Source organism: Typopeltis vanoorti, chromosome 16 (assembly GCF_054136105.1).
Source record: "Typopeltis vanoorti isolate ZY-2024b chromosome 16, IOZ_Tvanoo_1.0, whole genome shotgun sequence".
Classification (NCBI taxonomy): Eukaryota; Metazoa; Arthropoda; class Arachnida; order Uropygi; family Thelyphonidae; genus Typopeltis; species Typopeltis vanoorti.
In genome coordinates, this window is record NC_143564.1 from 117,436,116 (window position 1) to 117,457,277 (window position 21,162).

General features: G+C 35.6%; 1 protein-coding gene across 3 annotated transcripts in view; it reads left to right on the plus strand.

The window, feature by feature from the left end:
• Positions 1–21,162, plus strand: part of LOC150098282 (uncharacterized) — a 709,319-nt gene that overhangs the window by 41,614 nt on the left and 646,543 nt on the right. For all 3 annotated transcript variants that reach the window (XM_090406261.1, XM_090406264.1, XM_090406263.1), the window contains exon 2: positions 1,517–1,636. In XM_090406261.1, the coding sequence (XP_090262387.1) occupies positions 1,517–1,636 (120 nt within the window). The remainder of the gene's footprint in view (positions 1–1,516; positions 1,637–21,162) is intronic.

Below are 21,162 nucleotides of genomic sequence, written 5' to 3' on the forward strand. Positions count from 1 at the left end.
TACTGGCGCAAACTGCATATAAACAACAGTGGAACTGTGCGACGGACAGTGCCGCATTACGCCAATAGCTAGCATCTCACTATGACGTGCGCATGGTTGGTTGAACAATTCACCAATCCCAAAATTTATGTTGAATCATTGAAGTTCACTTTTAGTAATAAAAATCAAAAATCCCAAGACATGCATGTCTACATCTACTTTTATGATTGAGTGTATTTCCGTTTGACTGAGTATCACGTTTGAAGTGTTCCTATGAATGTTTCCTTGTATTTCTTTTGCACCTTGGTGGTACCTGCTCAATATGTCATGCTGTCTTGTATATATTCCTTAATTCTTCTCCTCATCTTGTTAGATGAGGTGAAAAATTAAACTTATTTATTTTCTAACTAATATTATAGAAACAAAAACAAATCTAATACCTTATGTATTAAAAAAAAGTTTAAAATTTGTAGACTTTTAAAAATACATTCAGTGGTAAAAACAGATTCTATTTATTACCTGTTCTTTTGTGACATCTTATAGATTTAGTACTTTACTATTAAGTACATACTTAACACTAATATCAAAATTTCATTCCTTGGAAGTGGAATGAAAAAAATCATGCATCTTGGAAAATCAGTTAAGCATATTTTGACCAAGATTTTTTTTGTAATACATTCAAAAATGGAAAAAAATGGTTTAATGGTAAGTGAACTGTTAAGCCAACAGCCACTGTAAAGAATGAGGGGAAAAAAGAAAAGAAAAAAAACGGTATTAACCAAGTTTTTTGAATGCTTTTTTGACATCTTCATACATTTTTTCAAGATGCTAGTTTTGGATATGTTTTTTCCCACCATTGAATTGGGAAAATGTCCACAATTCAGGTAAATACATAGTAGACTGACTGATATTAAGTATCATCTGATATCTGTATAAAATTTAATGTACTTATTTAGTTTTAGTTTTATTTAAAAAGGTATTACTATTCAGAACTGAGTAATTTGTAGATTTATGTTTGCTTTAGATTTACTTATCTGCAAAGAGAGGGTCATTCATAATAAGCATAGTCAGATTAAGAAGTGAATGCATTGTTTCTGAGATTAGATGAGGCAAAAAAATTAAACTTATTTACTTTCTAATTATAGGGAAAAAAAAAACAAATCCAATATATTATATATTAGATAATAATAAATAAAAAAAGTAAATAAAATAATGCTGCCATCTCATGTTCCCTAACTTTAACACACTATTTTTAATGTCTGAAATAGTGTGGATTCTGCAGTCAATTTTCTTGAGTTTATAGGATGAAAAACCCAAGTTTCCAGGAGGAAAAAACCTGCTTACCATTGCCAGAGATCCAAAGATAAAGTTTTGCACTGAGGAGTGCAAACACCATTTCCACTGAGCTACACAGGCTCTTATACTCTAAATATATTAGATAATATATTTAAATATTTTCATTTAAAATAATCACTGACATAATTAAGTCCATTTTGACTATGACCAGTATGGTTAAAAGTTTATATTTTGCTTACAGCTTGAGCTGCCTCAGGAGAATGGGCCAATTAAAGTTACATTTCATCCATGGGAAAGAGCATGGACTACAGATGAAATGAGAAAACACAGTGCAAATTGGACATTAGCTGGTGATGCAGGAGTATGTTTTTTTTTTTTTAATTGTTCTGTTATTATAAATTACAAGCCCAACATTTATAATTATAAATTCTTTAGAATAATTAAGATATATTCTGGCAGATAACTTACGAAAACTTCTTATGCACTTTACATTCATATGATATTATATATTCATTAAAGAAAAGAAAAGCAAGTATGAAAAATCATGTTTAGCTTAGAGGATTATAAATTGTCAATTTTGAACTAAATGAATGCAAATATTCAAACATTTTGTGAAGTTACTGGCTATATTTGTTGTATTGGTATTTTGGCATGTCTGTTTGCTTGTACCAGCCATCCTAATTTTTTTTTTTTTTTTAGATATGATTTCATGGGAAACTCCATGGAATTTGGGATTCTTCACAAGGAACCCTCTCAAACCATTATTTTGTTTCATACCTATCATATCTCTTCTTACACTCATTCATTCACTGTGAAAATACTCACACCCACAGCTAGCAACTAGGATTTCTAAGTATCAGCTATTTTTCTGTTCCTGGGGACTTTTTTTTTTTTTTAAGTTCCAGGAATTCCTGGGACCCTATGATTTTGCTCGTTAAAATGTATTTTTTAAAAATATCTTCAGAATTTATAATTTTGTAAAATGCATCAACAATTGCTGAATGAATGGTACAATTAAAGCTAAATTTTTGACCGAGCTTTCACATCCACATTTCTGCATCAGTGTGTCTTCATCTGTCATTACAGACACAATCTTTTTTCAAAATTATTCTAAATTCTTGCATTAGTAAATAAATATTTTGAATATCAATTAAGAATGTTTTTCCAGATACTGTATATGAATTAATTAATATATATTAATTAATAATAATAATATTTTGGGCAATTCCAAGGAGTCGACAGACTCATCGAGGGAGGCCCTAACATCATGTCAAGAACAACTATTCGACATTCACACAGTATCTATCATACCTCGCCTTGAACTTATTCATGGTCATAGCACCCACAACAGACTCTGGCAGCTTATTCCACTCATTCACTACTCTCCAAGTAAAAAACCTAGCTCTAACACCCCTGCTAACCACATTCTTGCCCAGCTTCCATGTATGGCTCCTAGTCCTCCTACCACCATTCCTATTCTCAAAAATATCTTCTGGATTAATCTTATAGAAACCCTTCAGTAATTTGAATGTCTCAATCATATCACCCCTTTTTCTGCCAACAACCAATTTTTGCAGCCCACAAATCCTCAACCTGTTCTTATAAGGTTCATTCCATAGACCTGCTATCATCTTGGTCACTCATCTCTGGATCCTCTCCACTTCCTCCCCATCAAGAAGAAACCCTGGCACCCATATCTGGGCACAGTAGTCTAGATGTGGTCTTATCAAGGCTCGATACAGAGGAACAATAACTTGTTTGTCTCTACTTTTTAAAATATTTTTGTTAAAAATTTGATGAGCTGATTTAGCCTTTTGCGATGTGCACCTGAACTTCAACTCCCTATCCACCAACACTCCCAAATCCCTGGCCTCATCAATCTCTTGGAGTACGGTTCCACCAATGTGATATATTGCTTTTAATCTTTTCACCCCAAAATGCATAACCTTACACTTTGCCACATTAAATTGACATCCATTTTCCTTAGCCCAGTCCTTCAAACTATCCAAATCATCCTGTAAAATTTTGACATCCTGTGCACTCACAATTGCTCTACCCAACTTTGCATCATCAGCAAACAAGTGAATACTTCCTCTCAGATCCTTTCCTATATCGTTAATGAACAAATTGAAAAGTAGTGGTCCAAGAACAGAACCCTGCGGCACACCACTAGTCACAAGCCGTCTTTTGGACTCCACTCCTGAATAAACCACTCTATCTGGTATCTCTCCATCAACCACCCTCCTATCCATCTCACCAACCCTATATCCATCCCTATCTGCTCCAGTATACTGATTATAGTTCCATGTGGTATCCTGTCAAAGGCCTTCGCAAGGTCCAGTAGAATCACTGTAAACCCATTATCCTTATCCAGTTCAGTCGTCACTGTGTTATAAAACGTGAGCAAGTTACTGAGGCCTGATCTGCCTTCACAAAACCATGTTGTCCCCCATACAGTATTCCATTTTCATCTATCGAATTGTGTATTCTTCTCTTGACTAATTTCTCCAAGAGCTTGAGAACGATTACTGATATGCTATTTGGTCAGTAATTTACAACAGCAGTCTTGGAATCTCCTTTATGCAGTGGAACTATTTTCCCCTCTTTCCACCCCCTCGGGATTAACCCAGACCTGAGACTCAAATTAAACAAAATGGTCAAGGGTACTGACAGTTCTTTAGCCGCTTCACGTACGACACGAGCTGGTATACCATCCAATCCCACAGATGTATTGACATTGAGGTTTTGCAATTGACTACTCACCTCCACTTCATTCACCACAATTCCCGTATAATCTATTGGTTCATTCATTTCTGCAATGTCACCACCTGGATGATATATTTTTGCAAAGTGCTCGCTCAGTAATTCAACTATATCCACTGATTCGGTTACCTCCCTACCATCGGCATTCTTTAAAATCATTCTGTCATATACATTTTTTCTTTTACTTGCAACATATCGAAAAAACTGTTTTAGGATTCTCTTTAGCCCGCATGGCCAATGTTCTTTCATAATCCTCTTTTACTTTTCTTACCACACTTGTTACCCTTCTGGCCTGCACTTTATACCATTCATGTGCCTGCCGGTCACCTTTCTCCTTAAATTCCCTCTATAGTCGTTTCTTTTTTTGCAGCTCAAGCTTAATGGTGTTGTTCATCCATTTAACCCCTACTTGATTTATTATTCGTACTCTAGGTATACAGTCAGCCATTGCTTCATGCAAACACTTCTTAACCACCTCCCATGCACTATCAACATCTAGCACTTACAGTTTTACATGCCATGGCACTGAACCAATCAAACTCCTAAGCTTGTCATACTTACCACCCCGATAATTCCACATGTATCCTGTCTTAATTGTAAATTCCACACCTGTAGCCACCTCCCAAGTCAAGACCCTATGATCACTCTCACCAGTTGGTGGCAACGTGGTCATATTCGTTGCAGCCAAATTCTCAGATGCAATTACTTGGTCAAGCACTCTCTGACCCGAAGTATTTTCCATTACATGCTGTCTCAGATAGTTAACCTTAATAATTGCATAAAATCCAATTCCTTCCTCCCATGTGTCCTCTCCTCCTTCCAATCAATGTTACCATATTTGAAATCTCCCATAATAATTACCCTCCTTCCACTCATTTCTTCTATTTGCTTATGCATACTATCTCCACCGTCTATTCCATCACCTGGTCTATAGCAGCACCCAACTGTATATTTTGTTCTGCTAGTTTCAATCTCTCACCAAATAGCCTCAAATATGCTCTTTTCTCTATCCTGTTCCATTTCTATTATCCTTGGCTGTAGCTCGTCAGCTATCATATCACACTCCTCCCCTCATTTTATTCTCCCTGTCACTCCTGAACACACCATACCCCTCACATTCAATCCCACTAGCTGTGTCATCTTCTGTTAGCCATGTTTCACTAATGCCAATAACCTGTGGTCTGGAAGTGCCAACCAAGGCAAAAAAATTCTTCCTTCTTATTCCTAATACTTCTGGCATTGGTATACATGAATTGCAGAAGCAGATTTGTCCAATCCCTATTTTGATGCCTTATACTAACTATCCCATTCTGATTCATGGTCTTTCCTACTCGCTTGGGCATATTACACACATTCACACACTCAACTGTCTCCCTAAAGTCTGCATATCTACCCCCCCCCCCCCCTTAATAACTAATAACTCATGTTCATAGAACTCCAAAATTAATTTTGGAGTTCTATGAACATGAAAAAGAAGAGAAAATAACAAAGATTAAAGAATTAACATAATCAGATCATTGTTTTAGTCTTACATTAGATAAGTGGAACCAGTAATGAAAATAAAACACATTTCAGCATTGTTGTTCATTCGGATGGTGCAAAACAAAAAAAATTTATATAGGATAGTGTGGAATTTGTGGATGTGTGGAATGAGTTCGATGGGATAAAGGATTTATATAACATGTATGGTTTACATTTCAATGGATTTGGTGTACGGAGACTTCAAAAGGTGTTGTCGAATGTAGTGGAAGTGAAAGTGCAGAATCATGGAAACTTATTTGGCTATGAAATAATGTGGTATTCAATATCCACTTAATTTTGAATTTACTTCGCCGAAGTGAAGCCTGTTGGCTCTTAATTTCAGTAATTGTATTTGTGCATCTTTTGGCAACTTGTACAGGAAAGATGTAAGTTCTGACTATTGAAATCTTAGTATTACATCTAGGTCTGCCTACTCACTGATGAGACCTCAAAAAAGGTCGAAACTGGTCTGGGTAGTGACCTTCTCTCATAATGTAGAACAGTAATACATCTCCTAGGAGCTGTGTTTTACATTATTAGAAAATGCTAAAAACAGTGATCGGAGCTTGCTCTACCTTTACTAAGAGTTGCCCTGGCATTGCACTACCAGGTGTTGACTTACTCTTGAATTCGCCGAACTTTATATAGTTTTCTATATTCGGCACGAAACTCGTAGATAGATTAGATTTTCTATCTTTGAGTTTCTTATTCGGCTAAGAAATAATGGGTATTCAATATCCACTTGATTTTGAATAATTTTACTTCGCCGAAGTGAAGCCTGTTGGCTCTTATTTTCAGTAACCAAATGAACTATTTTATATAAAGATGTTTTATTAACTTGCTTATATTTTGTTGAATTTCAAATATGCATCATCAGAGCACAACACAGCATGTATATGTGACGGTGAGTAAGTGAAACAATTTTGTTTCACTTACTCACTGTTACAACACTCTCAACACCTAAGATTATCTGTTAGAAATAAAATAACTATTGGCAGTTGTTCGATTTGAGATGACATCTCTGGTGGCCAATTTATATAGAATCTAATCTAACTTAATTTTCTTATTTTAAATGTCCAAAGTTTAAAATTGACTTATTAGTGTTAATTCTTTTTCAGCATGAAGGTTCCATATTTTCCTCATTCCTTCTTCTAAAATGTAGTAGTGATCTTTTGTTTTTGTTTAACTAATGACCCTCTTGATAAGAGGAGTAAACCAGAGTTGCTAAGTGTTATAAAATTATCTATTATGTGTGTCTGTTTCATTTCACTTGATCTTGTCTTATTAGGGATCTAATGATATTATTGTATTATATTTAGATATATAAAATAATAACATATTTATTGCAATTCTAAAATAGTTTCATTCATTCATAATAAACTTTTAATAATCATCTATAATTTACATGATACAATACTCATTTCATTCAAATTAAAAATTATAATAAATTCAGCATGTTTCAGATTTGTAAATTTAAATTTATGAAAGGTCTCAAGTTGTTTTTCCCAGGACTCAAGAAGGATCCAAAAATTTCCTGGTAATTTTGTCCAAGGACTACTACTATTATTACTCATCAACGATTAGGTATATACCTGTTCTGGCTTCACTGGTCTTTCCATCTTACAATTGATCTTGCTCCTTCCCTTTGGTCTTTATTTATCCACTTCTTTTGGTAGCCAATATCTTTCCATCCTAAATAAATACTATTTCCATCATCAAATTCCTGATATATATCCTCACAGTGTGTACTATTTCCATATCTCTCTATATTCCTTGATCTTTTTATTTACATCGTAAATACCCAGGTTTATTCTAATTGTCTTCTGTTTTTATTTGATCCAGTTTTGTGCATCCTTTAATTGCTCTTAACCTCCCAACCGGCCGGTGTGGATGAAATATTCAACACTCCCTAGCTTTTTTCATGGATCAAAACTTCGTCGGCATTCTACCTTTTATCATGCCATTACCTTCCTCCGCCATTAATCTCGTTACGGCTATTCTATAGCATTAGTGGATTAACTGTTGCTGAGTGACCTTTGTGTCCCCTCCTCCTGTCTTTACGTCTATTGTGTTGCTTAGAATTTCATTTACTGTCCTAAGTTATTTGACCTTTCTTGCCTCTAAAATGATTTATTGTGTCTCTTCCCAAAAATTGAAACCAATTTCACATATGCGAAAAAAAAAATCAATCCTGAAATGCCCACTGATCAGCTTTTGCAATGAATCTATTTAGTGATAGTGAATTTGGTGTATTTTATTCTACAAATCAGTGCACCGGAAGAGTTGCACTGATTGTTCTTTCACTTTACGTGTAATAATTGAATAATTTTTTTTCGAATTTCAGAATTTTCAAATGTTTGCTTTGAAAATATTATGTCAAATATTTATATTTTTAAACAATATTTATTGAAATAAATATGTCCTTTTTCTTTCGTTTCTAGCGAAATAGCATTATATGGATCATCACATTTCAGTTTTAGAAACGATTTTTTGTTATTCATAAAGACAAAATAAAAAAAAATGTTAAAATGCTAAATTGCCTTACTCGGTTTCCGATTGTGTCTTTTTGGTATCAAAAATTTATATCCAATGATATTTTAGCAGTGATTCTTCCCCTTCGTCATTCATTTATTTATTTGTATTATGCATATTACGATAATATCTTGTGCATAACCTTGTAGATATGTTGAAAATATAATGTGAAAAATATCATATACGGAATGATTCAAAATGTTTGCTCATTTTGAAGATTTTCTAATGCTCCCCCCCCTCTTATTCTCTCCTGGAACTGAATTGCATAACTACTCTAAATTTCTATGCAGGTTTGAAAGCTTTTCTAGACAGCATTCAAAATCAATTACTTCATTTTACCATTTTGACAAAAGATATATATGGCAATCAGATTGTATCGTGAAGCTTCTAAATCTGTTCTATTTATTTGCAATCTAAAACCAGCTGTTCTACTGCCCGCTGAAATTATGTGAAATTTTAGAAATAATATGCTATATTTTCACCATGTAAAATTGTTTATATGCATACCACACAAAAGAAAGTTCAGTAGTATTATTTTTGTTTGTTTTTCTTTAAAAAAATATAAATATTACTTCTGCTGCTGGAAGCTATTTCTGAAATAATCTACGTCTTCCAAATACTTGGTAATATCCTCTTAGCTGGAGGAAAAGTTGAAGGCTTATTACTCTCAGTGCTATTGAGAAGAAAGGGGAGAACACTAAAGTGCCCCAGGCTGTAGTGCAGAATATGTCAAGAATGTCTTGTTTCCTTTTCGATTGTTGATTACCTATATTCTAACAGAAATACTGATATTTCGTTTACATGCTTACACATTATTTATACCAAAATAATTGTTTAATTTATAATGATCAGTTTCACTTTTATTATCAAAAATTAGAAATTAAATCATACAATTATCTTGAAAAAGAGGATTTGAATTATTTTCAAAGAAAAGGTGCATATGTGTTTCATAATCTTTTTTTTGGGGGGGGGATATAGACCTAAGCAATCTGCGGATATTTCAGATAATTTATTTCATAAATCGTTCGCAAGACAGCTGTTACAAATGTAAATCACTTGGGGAACATACCCATTCATTTTAGTGTAAAATAGTAGCAAAGGTTCAGTTACTTTAGATATCTAATCTAGAAGAAAATGTTATGTCTGCTGAGATTAGAATCATACGTGAATAATTTTTCTGACATGATTTCTCTATTCGTTATAATGTAACCAATTTCCAGATTTTTTTCCCTCCTGCAGACTTCATGTTATATGCAGTGATTTCTTCTTTGAACTATAAGAAAAAAAATCAGATAACAGGAGAAAAATATGTAGTATTTTCTTTTCCACTGGCTGAATTTACAATGTTCTTTCTTTGTGTTTTGAAGAGAAACTGCAAATGACTTTTTTCTTACTATTTTTGCCATTATAACATCTCATATAATTATAAGAGTGACATTTTACCGTTTTTCTCCCACACGAGAAACAGAAATAAGGTGGTAATAATATTGTTGATTTTGCCAAACTTCATTGTAGCAGAAATTTTTATTACAAAACTTTGTAATATATATATATATATATATATATATATATATCTCCGAAACAAGAAATTTGGAACCCATATCACATCAATGTTGAGTGTTGGCAAGGTGAAAATGTTCCCGTTATTATTTATATATTTCATTTATTAACTAGGGGGGCTATACCCAACCCCCCGTGTTCCGGTATGGTAGACCAGTTCTCCTTCAATTGTGATAACTCGAAAGGGGGTTCAGCCCCTGAATTCTGATGACTCGAATTTTGAAGACTCGACACTCAGGGTAGCCCCTGAGTTTCAAAACGTTTCGATAAACATGACATAAAAAAGCTTATCATTTTATATATATATATATAGGGTAGATTTTATTTGATTATTTTTTATTGTTTTGATGAAATACTTTACCTGGAATACTCTTTCCAGTTTCTCTGTGTCATAAAAAGAACTTAAAAATTAGCCTTCAAGATGAAAAAGAAACAGTGCATTTGGGTATCCCTCTATCAATATTTGTAGTCCTGAAAAAGGACTGTTTTGATGGCCTTGAAAACAAACATTTTTTATTTCATACTGTTCAGAATTTAAAATTCTTGAACAGCGTGGAACACCTTGAAGCAAGGGTAAACACACAAAGCAGTTTTACACTCAGGGCACCAGATTTTTGTTTCCTTTCTGATATTTTTTTTTATTACATACATAATATTTGCGTGGAGGTTTTTTTTTTATTAGCCGTTGGTGGTAGATTTTCGGGATAATGGTTGGAGTTAGCAGCGTTCAACCTCAGATGTCTGACAGGATTTCCTGTTTTTCTGCTTGCTGAAGAAGGTGCATGTGCATGCAGCAATGCTTTCGCAATTTCTATTCTGTATTCTAGATATGTTATGGTAGACAAACATTTTTTCTTGTACAGGAGGAAACTGTTCCAAATAACAAAATCCAAACACTTCAAAATTCAAATAACATGTCCAAACACTTTTTTGTAATATTTTTTATGCTGTTTCCTCATTACAGAGTAGAATGATAGCTGCTGATCGCACCTGTTGACTCAACCCATAGTGTCGTTGTATGCACACACAGCAATGGGTTTTTCTTTCTTCAAACCATGCTTCTCCACGGATTCCGCTGATGGATTGTGCAGGGAAGATAGCAGAAAAACATCTTTTTTGTCTTTCCAACGTAGTGCAAAGACTTTCCCTCGCTGATAAGTTCGGATTTCCCCCTTCGATAGCTTTCCTGAAGCCAGATCTGGAGGCATATCTCGCCTTTTTGCATTTACAGTACCATAACTATCTGTAAGATGCTGTAAAAGCAAATCAGCGAGTTCAGGACACATATATAGTAATTATCCATTATAATGCAGTAACCTTTCCCCAGTAAAGGGTCTAGTAACTGCATTACTGCACGCATCGACAAGGGGAGATCCGAATATTTATCGTGCTCGATTACAGTTTGCTTTCCCGTATAAGGTTCGAAATCCCAAAGATATCCACTTTCCGATTTGCAAAGCATAAAAAATTTTACTCCATACTTCGCTTTCTTTTTGGGAATATACTGCTTACATTTCAGTCCACCTTTGAATGGCATAAGGCTTTCATCGATACTCAAGTCTCTCTCTGGAATGTAGAGTGATCTACATTTTTGACGGATTTTCATCAGAAAATCATAAATTTTGTTGAGGACTGGGCAAGGATGTGTTGCCTGATCGTATTCTTCATTATTCTGAAAATGCAAATACTTCATGATGAGACTGAATTGTTTTTCAGTCATAACATCACGAAACATTGGCATGTTCAGAATCCAGTCTGTAGACCAATACATTTCGAGAGCGGGCTTTCGAAATGTATTTCGAAACTTCGGGTTTTTCACTTTCTTTATTCTGATATTGCATTTGAAGGATGACAGTGATTTTAAATATTAATTTCACCTGTATCCGAATATCACATAATTTTTTGATTTATAATAATCAGGAAATATGTATATTGTCTGATTTATAATTTGCTAATTTATAATAATCACCACATAGTTTCAGTATCGAAAAATTAAAGTTATGTGGAACAATTACTAGAGAAAAATAACGAATTAAATAAAAACTGTACCTATTTTTCATAACAGTTTTCGGGTGTGTGATAGTAATGCAACGGGGGGGGGGGTTAAACTATCAGAGGCGAAATAAAGTTCAATTCTATTGTAAAAATATGGAAATGAAATTTCACATTTGATATACATATTTTGAATGATAAAAATAAGCAAATGTATCGCTTACTTTAAAAATTGGAGAATAAAATATCTGAATTATGCAGAAAATATAAATTTAAATCATAACTGTTAATTTCATTTTGTAATGACCAATTATACAAGGAAACCAAGAAAGTGAAAGTACAGATTACTATACAACATGAAGAAAAAATTTAGTAATATGATTAAAGAATTTCATGTTATTCTCTATAAAGCAAAGTTGCTCAAGCGTGTCCTAAAGGAAATCTGTTTAGTATTATTCGATTTCGATGGTTTTGTACAAAAATAAAATTAATATAACCTGGAACGTCGGCAGCCGGTTTTCTTTTCTTTTTTTACAAGAATATTCCAAATAATTATCGTGAATTAATTTCTTCGAGAACAAAGAAAAATCTTTTGTCTAGTAGCTATTAGAAAAAAATTAGCGCAAAAAAATAAATAATTAAATTGGTTAAGTGAAGAAACTATGCAAGACCTTTATTTTGTCCAGAAATTAAAATTGTATTGTACAATAAAAAGAGAAAACAAAAATATAAATAATTTCTCTATTTTTAGTCTATCATATATAACTAAAATCCATTTCACCAGCATGGAACAAGAAAGTCCGTTTCTTGTTATAGGCAACTGAGAGGCAGCTACGAACGGGAGATAATCCGATTAACCTTTCTCTTCAGCGTGAGGGTTTATCACACCTTCTAATGGACATGACAGTCAAATTGCACTTCTTATCGAGGTTCTTTAAACAGGTGGGCTGAATCTTATCCAGATTTAGTTGGACGTCTAGACGTCCTAGCCGGTAGGAAGGTTAAACATCTCATTTCTGCTGCCTATATTTTACTTTCATCTTTCTTTTTAACAGTCCATATTTCTGAACTATAATAATGAAGTGGCCATTACTTCGGAAAATTTAAATTGGGTTTCTTGTCATGTTTTTTTATTCAATGTCCATTTAATTGTTTCATAAATTTTCCAAAATTTCTTTATTTTATATATTTTATCTTATATGTCTATGTTACATATATGTGTGTGGGTGGGTGGGGGGGGTTCATGTATATATGTATGGGGGTGGTTGAAAAGTTTTGGTAAACACCTAGAACAAATGTTTTAATAATTTTAATGTATAATTAATATAATAATATTAATTAATAATATATAATATAATATAAAATATAATTTTAATAATTTTTATTAACGCCACTGATATAACCACAAGAAAGAACATATCATAAAATCCTTTAACCACCCACGTTTCATCAAATTGTAATAATTTGTCCTTTTTACTTTTAGGATATATAAGAAAACATGTCAGAGGTTTGAGGAAATTTGAATACACAGATGTGATGGAAATCATTTTTTGTGCTGCAAGAAAAGTTTACAACAGAAATTTATCAAGCTTTGTGTGAGACTTTAGGGGACTGTGCTCCAGAATATCCATCACAGCGATCGCACCTGAAAACATGGATACAGTGCATGCCATGATCCTTGATGTTACATGAGTTGGGCTTATTATCTGCTAACATCTGACATGCAGAAGCTCTCAGCAAAGTGGGTCCCCAAATGTTTGAATGCAGATCAGAAGAGAGAATGTATGCTATCATCTCAAGGGATTTTGGGTCATTTTGAGAAATCAAGTGCAAATTTTTTGGCTCGTATTATGACTGGTGATGAAATATGGCTTCGTCACTATGACCCAGAGATCAAACAACAATCAATGGAGAGGAGATACAAAGTTTCTCTATGGTCAAAGAAGTTCCAAACCCAAAAGTCAGCAGGGAAAGTACCTACCATTGTCTTTTGGGATATAGATGGTGTAATCTTTACCAAGTGCTCAAAAAAAGGTTAAACTTTTACAACTGAAGTTTATTCAGCAGCTTTGAAGGAATTGAAAGAGTACTGAAGGAAAAACACTGCAGAAAACTGAGCAGAGGCATGTTGCTTTTGCAGAACAGTGCACCTGCCCACACTGCTCATGAAACCAACAGACAATACACAACTTGGGCTTTCAGTATTTGCCTCACCCACCCTATTTGCCAGACCTATCCCATCAGTCTCATGCACCCAAATTTGGGAAGCTTGCATCATGAGAACTTCATCCCAACAGCCAAGATGACCCAAATATAGCCTGCTAGGGGGCACCTTAAGACTCTAGGAACAATGTTAGTTTTCTCTTCTGCCTCATTTGCTTTTTGTAGTGCTTGCTTGCACTTGTCATAGTTTTATGTTCCCATGAAGATGGCGATGTGACATCGCCGAAATATAGGAAGTATTTATTAAAGTTTCTGGAAAGACTTTTAATGGGATTATATTGGTCAAGTGCATATAATAAACAACTAAGTTATATCAACTAGTTTCACCAACTAAGGCTGTTGGCATCTTCAGGGTACATAACTGATGTAAGGCATTAAAAAGTAAAAAACTGTTACAAACTATAATCAACCGATTCCAATTATATTAAACAAAGAACAGCGCGCGTACAATACATTCATAGAGCGTGGATGATATCACTTGTTGTTATTTAGGAACGTTCTATAGTTGGCACTATAATTCAGTTCTGGCGAGTTGAAGGATCTGATAAGGGTCTTCCAGATAACGGGCAAGATTAGTCCTTGGTTCATAACTGATGTATGTTCCTGTTAAGGTTTTGTATACAGCGGACAACTGTTATGGCCTCCTTAAAAATTCGGGAGCGGAAGTCCTCCTCCATGTAAGGAATTGTGCTTCTATCCCACTCTGTGGTATGGTTCGTTCTTGAGAAATGAAAAGCTAACCCCGATTTTTCTTCTCTGTTATTATTGACGTCACCTATGTGTTCTTTTTGCCTAATTTCAAGGCTCCTTGAAGTTTGGTCGATGTAATTCAAGCCGCATGAGCAGCGTATGTTATAAACTCCAGCATATCTGGAGAAAGGATTAAGAATTGTCTAATCGTTTCTGTGGGTTTAAAGGCCACTCTTATTTTATGTGGTCTAAGGAGTCTAGCAATCTTATTGGAAACTGTCCCTAAGTATGGAATGACGATGGTAGAAATATAATGTACATCATCTTGTTGTCTTTTCGGGGTTCAGAGAAAAGTATCTTGTGGACGAGTCTTCGAGGAAATCCATTCATGGTAAGGTTGGTGGATATCAGGGATAGTTCTTCCTGGAGGTCTTGTTGATCTGTTGTAAGGAGAGAGGCACGGTTCTTCAACATGTGTACAATACTAAGTTTCTGAGAAATGTGGTGGCAGGAAGTGAAATGTAAATAACGTCCTGTAATGGTAGGTTTGCGGTAAACTGAGAGGTTGATACCACCATTCGGAAGCTTCTTAATTAAAGTGTCCAGAAATGATAATTGGTTATCTTTTTCAAGTTCTAGAGTGAATTTGATTGTGTGGTGTAGAGAGTTGATTTTGTTAAGAAAGTCGAACAGGTCCTTTTTTGTGTGGTTTCAAATTATAAAGATATCGTCCACGTATCTCCACCATACTGTGGGTTTAGGGTCTGTTTGAGTTAAGATTTTACTTTCAAAATCCTCCATAAAGAGATCAGCACAAGATGGAGAGAGGGAGCTACCCATTGCAAGGCCAGTCAATTGCTGATATATGGTTTTATTCCATAAGAAAAAGTTTGATGTTAAACAATGACGGAACAGAGAAGTAATGTCTTGTGGGAGCAAACTTCTTAAAATGTTGATGACTTCCTCCACAGGGATGTTAGTGAATAGAGATGTAACATCCAGGCTGGCGAGTAAATCCGTATTGGAGATAGAGATGTTGTTCAGTTTCTCAGCGAAATGGTTTGAGGAGGCCTGCCAGGTGTTTAGATAACAGATAAGTTGGCGAATTGATTCCATCCACAATCGGGCGTAGTGGTATTCCATTTTTGTGTACCTTAGAAGGTTAGAGAAGGTTTTGAATTAAAACATTTTGTATAAAGATCATTAAATTTTTTGATTTGGTTTCATTTGCTTGTTGTAAAACATTTTAAATCAAAACCTTCTCTACCAGACAGCAAAGTTATTTTTAATTTATCGGATCATGTATTAACAAAACCAGAGATCAATATACTTAAAAAAAGGGTTCAATTTTGCGATAACACCTCATAATGTCCCTAAAGTGGATATCATTTGTAATATAGAAAAGGCAGTCTCATCGTTACCGGAACCATAGCTAATGATATTAAATTAAAAAGTAGTATCATCCTCTCATCTTCCAGAACTCCTAACAAAAACATCACTACTCTGGAAAAAAGAACATTGTATAGTTTGAAGAAAAAGAAAGACATTATCATATTGAAGGCAGATAAGGGAAATTCAACAGTGATTTTAAACACCAGTGATTACTAAGATAAGATTAACAGCTTATTGTCAGATACATCAACCTACCATGTCCTAGTCACAGATCCAACACTAAAGAACCACAATGATACCAACGATTTAATACGTCATATGGTGAACTGGTCTATAGACTTAAAACGTAGATTGAAATCCATGCATCCACTAACACCAAGACTATATGGCACTCCTAAGGTACACAAAAATGGAATACCACTATGCCTGATTGTGGATGGAATCAATTCGCTAACTTATCTATTATCTAAACACCTGGCAGGCCTCCTCAAACCACACATCCATAATTCGGATACTTATATACGAAATTCGCACTATTTCATTGAGAAACTGAACAACATCTCTATCTCCAATACGGATTTACTCGCCAGCCTGGATGTTACATCTCTATTCACTAACATCCCTGTGGAGGAAGTCATCAACATTTTAGGAAGTTTGCTCCCACAAGACATTACTTCTCGTTCCGTCATTGTTTAACATCAAACTTTTTCTTATGGAATAAAACCATATATCAGCAATTGACTGGCCTTGCAATGGGTAGCCCCCTCTCTCCATCTTGTGCTGATCTCTTTATGGAGGATTTTGAAAGTAAAATCTTAACTCAAACAGACCCTAAACCCACAGTATGGTGGAGATACGTGGACGATATCTTTATCGTTTGGAACCACACAAAAAAGGACCTGTTCGACTTTCTTAACAAAATCAACTCTCTACTACCACACAATCAAATTCACTCTAGAACTTGAAAAAGATAACCAGTTATCATTTCTGGACACTTTAATTAAGAAGCTTCCGAATGGTGGTATCAACTTCTCAGTTTACCGCAAACCTTCCAATACAGGACGTTATTTACATTTCACTTCCTGCCACCACATTTCTCAGAAACTTAGTATTGTACACATGTTGAAGAACCGTGCCTCTCTCCTTACAACAGATCAACAAGACCTCCAGGAAGAACTATCCCTGATATCCACCAACCTTACCATGAATGGATTTCCTCGAAGACTCGTCCACAAGATACTTTTCTCTGAACCCCGAAAAGACAACAAGATGATGTACGTTATATTTCTACCATCGTCATTCCATACTTAGGGACAGTTTCCAATAAGATTGCTAGACTCCTTAGACCACATAAAATAAGAGTGGCCTTTAAACCCACAGAAACGATTAGACAATTCTTAATCCTTTCTCCAGATATGATGGAGTTTATAACATACCCTGCTCGTGCGGCTTGAATTACATCGGCCAAACTTCAAGGAGCCTTGAAATTAGGCAAGAAGAACACATAGGTGACGTCAATAATAACAGAGAAGAAAAATCGGGGTTAGCTTTTCATTTCTCAAGAACGAACCATACCACAGAGTGGGATAGAAGCACAATTCCTTACATGGAGGAGGACTTCCGCTCCCGAATTTTTAAGGAGGCCATAACAGTTGTCCGCTGTATACAAAACCTTAACAGGAACATACATCAGTTATGAACCAAGGACTAATCTTGCCCGTTATCTGGAAGACCCTTATCAGATCCTTCAACTCGCCAGAACTGAATTATAGTGCCAAGTATAGAACGTTCCTAAATAGCAACAAGTGATATCATCCACGCTCTATGAATATATTGTACGCGCTCTGTTCTTTGTTTAATATAATTGGAATCGGTTGATTATAGTTTGTAACAGTTTTTTACTTTTTAATGCCTTACAGTTATGTACCCTGAAGATGCCAACAGCCTTAGTTGGTGAAACTAGTTGGTATAACTTAGTTGTTTATTATATGCACTTGATCAATATAATTCCATTAAATGTCTTTCCAGAACTTTTTGGTCAAGAAAATTAAATTTTATTTAATATTAAAGTTTCTTTTAATTAATATTCCTGTATACATTGTAATTTCCTAAAATAATTTAATAGTCATGTGTTATCAACATATAAGTCTATCTAGAAGAGTTTGAAATATTTATATCTAACATGCATAACTTATTACTTTGTTGCATTAAATTTACAATTGTTATTCCTCCCCCCCCCCCCAATACTGTCAATTTATTTAAATTATCCTGCAGGACTTGTACATTATCAACTGTTAATATGAGCCTGGAATGGTTTCAAATGCTGTGACAAGTTCAGACATGTTCGAAAATCAGGAGCTCTTCACTGTGTGTGTGAATAGTGCTATTAAGGCCAGTTTGCACTGGCCTTGACTCAGCCCCTCACAGTTGTGGACACCTCCGAGCGCTAGTGAAGTATAAAGGTACCTATTTGAGGAAACATGCGTCACATGCAAGGTCAGTACGATGTGGGATGGCCCAGCACGCCTGCAGTGCGTGCTGTCACATTTTTGCGATGCGATACAGCCTACTTCGGCGATAGTGTGTGTGCTTAGCTTATATTGAATACAAGACCTATGATACATGACTCTAACCAAGGTATTCTGTTAAAATTTCAGGATTTGTGAAGTATTCCGTTGTAGGAAAAGTTTGGGAAACATTGGTCTATATCACTGCTTCTTAACAATGCTGCAGTACAGTAGTGTACTATAAAGAGAGCAGAAGGCTGCTACAAAATATTTTTTGATGTTCATTTTTTATAGTATAAAGCCACCAGTCATCCATCAGTTGTTTGGAAGCTTGGTCTAGTAACAGTGAAAAATATAAAGTTATTACCTATTAAAGCTATTTTCAGTAAACAGATGCATTAGAACTTCTTTAAATTTGATCAGATCCATTAAATAAGAGTTTGTAGATGCTGTTAGATGTAATCATGCTCTGCTGTGATATTAGCATTCGCTATTAAGAGGCGTAATAATTGAGAGTTTAACGAAGTCGTACCAGCCGGGTGCGAACATAAAGGACGTCAGCGAATCTATTCGACTGCAAAAACAGAGGGTGAAAGAGATGATAATAGTGGCAGGAACGAATGATTTGAAAGAGGACAAAATGGAAATGATAGAGGATGTGAGGGAGTTGTTTGAGGTAGCAAAAGAGAAGAGTGAGAGAGTTAGGATGGTGAGTATCTTACCGCGGTATGACAGCGAAGTGTTTAGAAGGAGGGCCATAATTGCCAATGACTTTATGCGTGGGTTATGCATGGAGAGTGGTGTGGAATTTGTGGATGTATGGAATGAGTTCGATGGGCGAAAGGACTTATATAAGATGGATGGGTTACATTTGAATGGAGTTGGTGTACGGAGACTTGAAAGAGTGTTGATGAATGATGTGGAAGTGGATGTACAGACTCAGGGAAACTAGATTTATTAAGAGGGGGGGGAGTAGATATGCAGACTTTAGGGGGTGCAGTTAAGTGTATGAATGAGTATATTATGCCCGGGCGAGTACGACGGACAACAAATCAGAATGGGATAATTAGTATAAGGAATCAAAGTAGGGATGGGACAAATGGGCTTCTGCGATTCATGTACACTAATGCCAGGAGTATTAGGAACAAGAAGGAAGAGTTTTTGGCCATGGTTGGCACTTCCAGGCCACAGGTTGTCGGTATTAGTGAAATATGGTTGACAGAAGATGATAAAGCTAGTGGGATTGAATGCGATGGGTATAGCGTGTTCAGGAGTGACAGGGTGAATAAAAAGGGGGGAGGAGTGTTATTGATGATAGCTGATGAGCTTCAGCCAAGGAGTATAGAAGTTGAACTGCAGGATGGGGAAAAAAGCACATTTGAGGCTGTTTGGTGTGAGATACAATCTAGCAGAACAAAATATACAATTGGGTGCTGCTATAGACCGGGTGATGGAGTGGATGGTGGGAATAGTATGCATAAGCAAATAGAAGAAATGAATGGAAGGAGGGTAATTATTATGGGTGATTTCAATTATGGTAACATTGACTGGAAAGAGGAGAGGGCACATGGGAGGAAGGAATTGGATTTTATGCAGTTATTAAGAGACAACTATCTACGGCAACATGTATTGGAAAATACCAGGGGGCAGAGAGTGCTGGACCTAGTAATTGCAACTGAGAATGTAGCTGTAACAAACATGACCATGTTGCCACCAATTGGTGAGAGTGACCATAAGGTCATGACTTGGGAGGTGGCTAAAGGAGTCGAATTTACAATTAAGACAGGGTATATGTGGAATTACCGGGCTGGTAAGTATGACAAGCTTAGGTGTGTGCTTGGCTCAATGCCATGGCATGTAAAACTGCAAGGGCTGGATGTTGATGGTGCATGGGAGGTGGTTAAGAACTGTTTGCAGGAGGCAATGGTTGACTGTATACCAAGAGTCCGAATAATAAATCAGGTAGGGGTTAAATGGATGAATAACACTATTAAGCTTGAGCTGCAAAAAAAGAAACAATTGTGGAGGGAATTTAAGGAGAAGGGTGACCATCAGGTGCATGAACAGTATAAAGCTCAGGCCAGGATGGTAACAAGGGTGGTAAGAAAAGCAAAAGCAGATTACGAAAGGAAATTGGCCATGCAGGCTAAAGAGAATCCCAAACAGTTTTTTCAATATGTTGCAAGTAAAAGGAAAAATGCTCATGGTAGAATGATCTTAAAAAATGCTGAGGGTAGGGAGGTAACTGAATCAGTCGATGTTGTGGAATTACTGAGCGAGCACTTTGCAAGAGTATATCATCCAGGTGGTGGCTTTGCGAAAATGGAGGAACCAACAGCTTATACTGGAATTGTGATGGATGAGGTAGAGGTAACTAGTCTATTACAGAACCTCAATGTCAATACATCTGTGGGATTGGATGGTATACCAGCTCGTGTCGTACGTGAAGCGGCCAAAGAATTATCAGTGCCCTTGACCATTATGTTTAATTTGAGCCTCAGGACTGGGTCAGTCCCAAGGGGGTGGAAAGAGGGGAAAATAGTTCCACTGCACAAAGGTGGTTCCAAGGCTGCTGTTGAAAATTACCGGCCAATCAGCATAACAGGAATCATTATCAAGGTCTTAGAGAAAATAGTCAAGAGGAAAATACAAGATTGGATAGAAGAAAATGGGATACTGTATCGGGGACAGCATGGTTTTGTGAAGG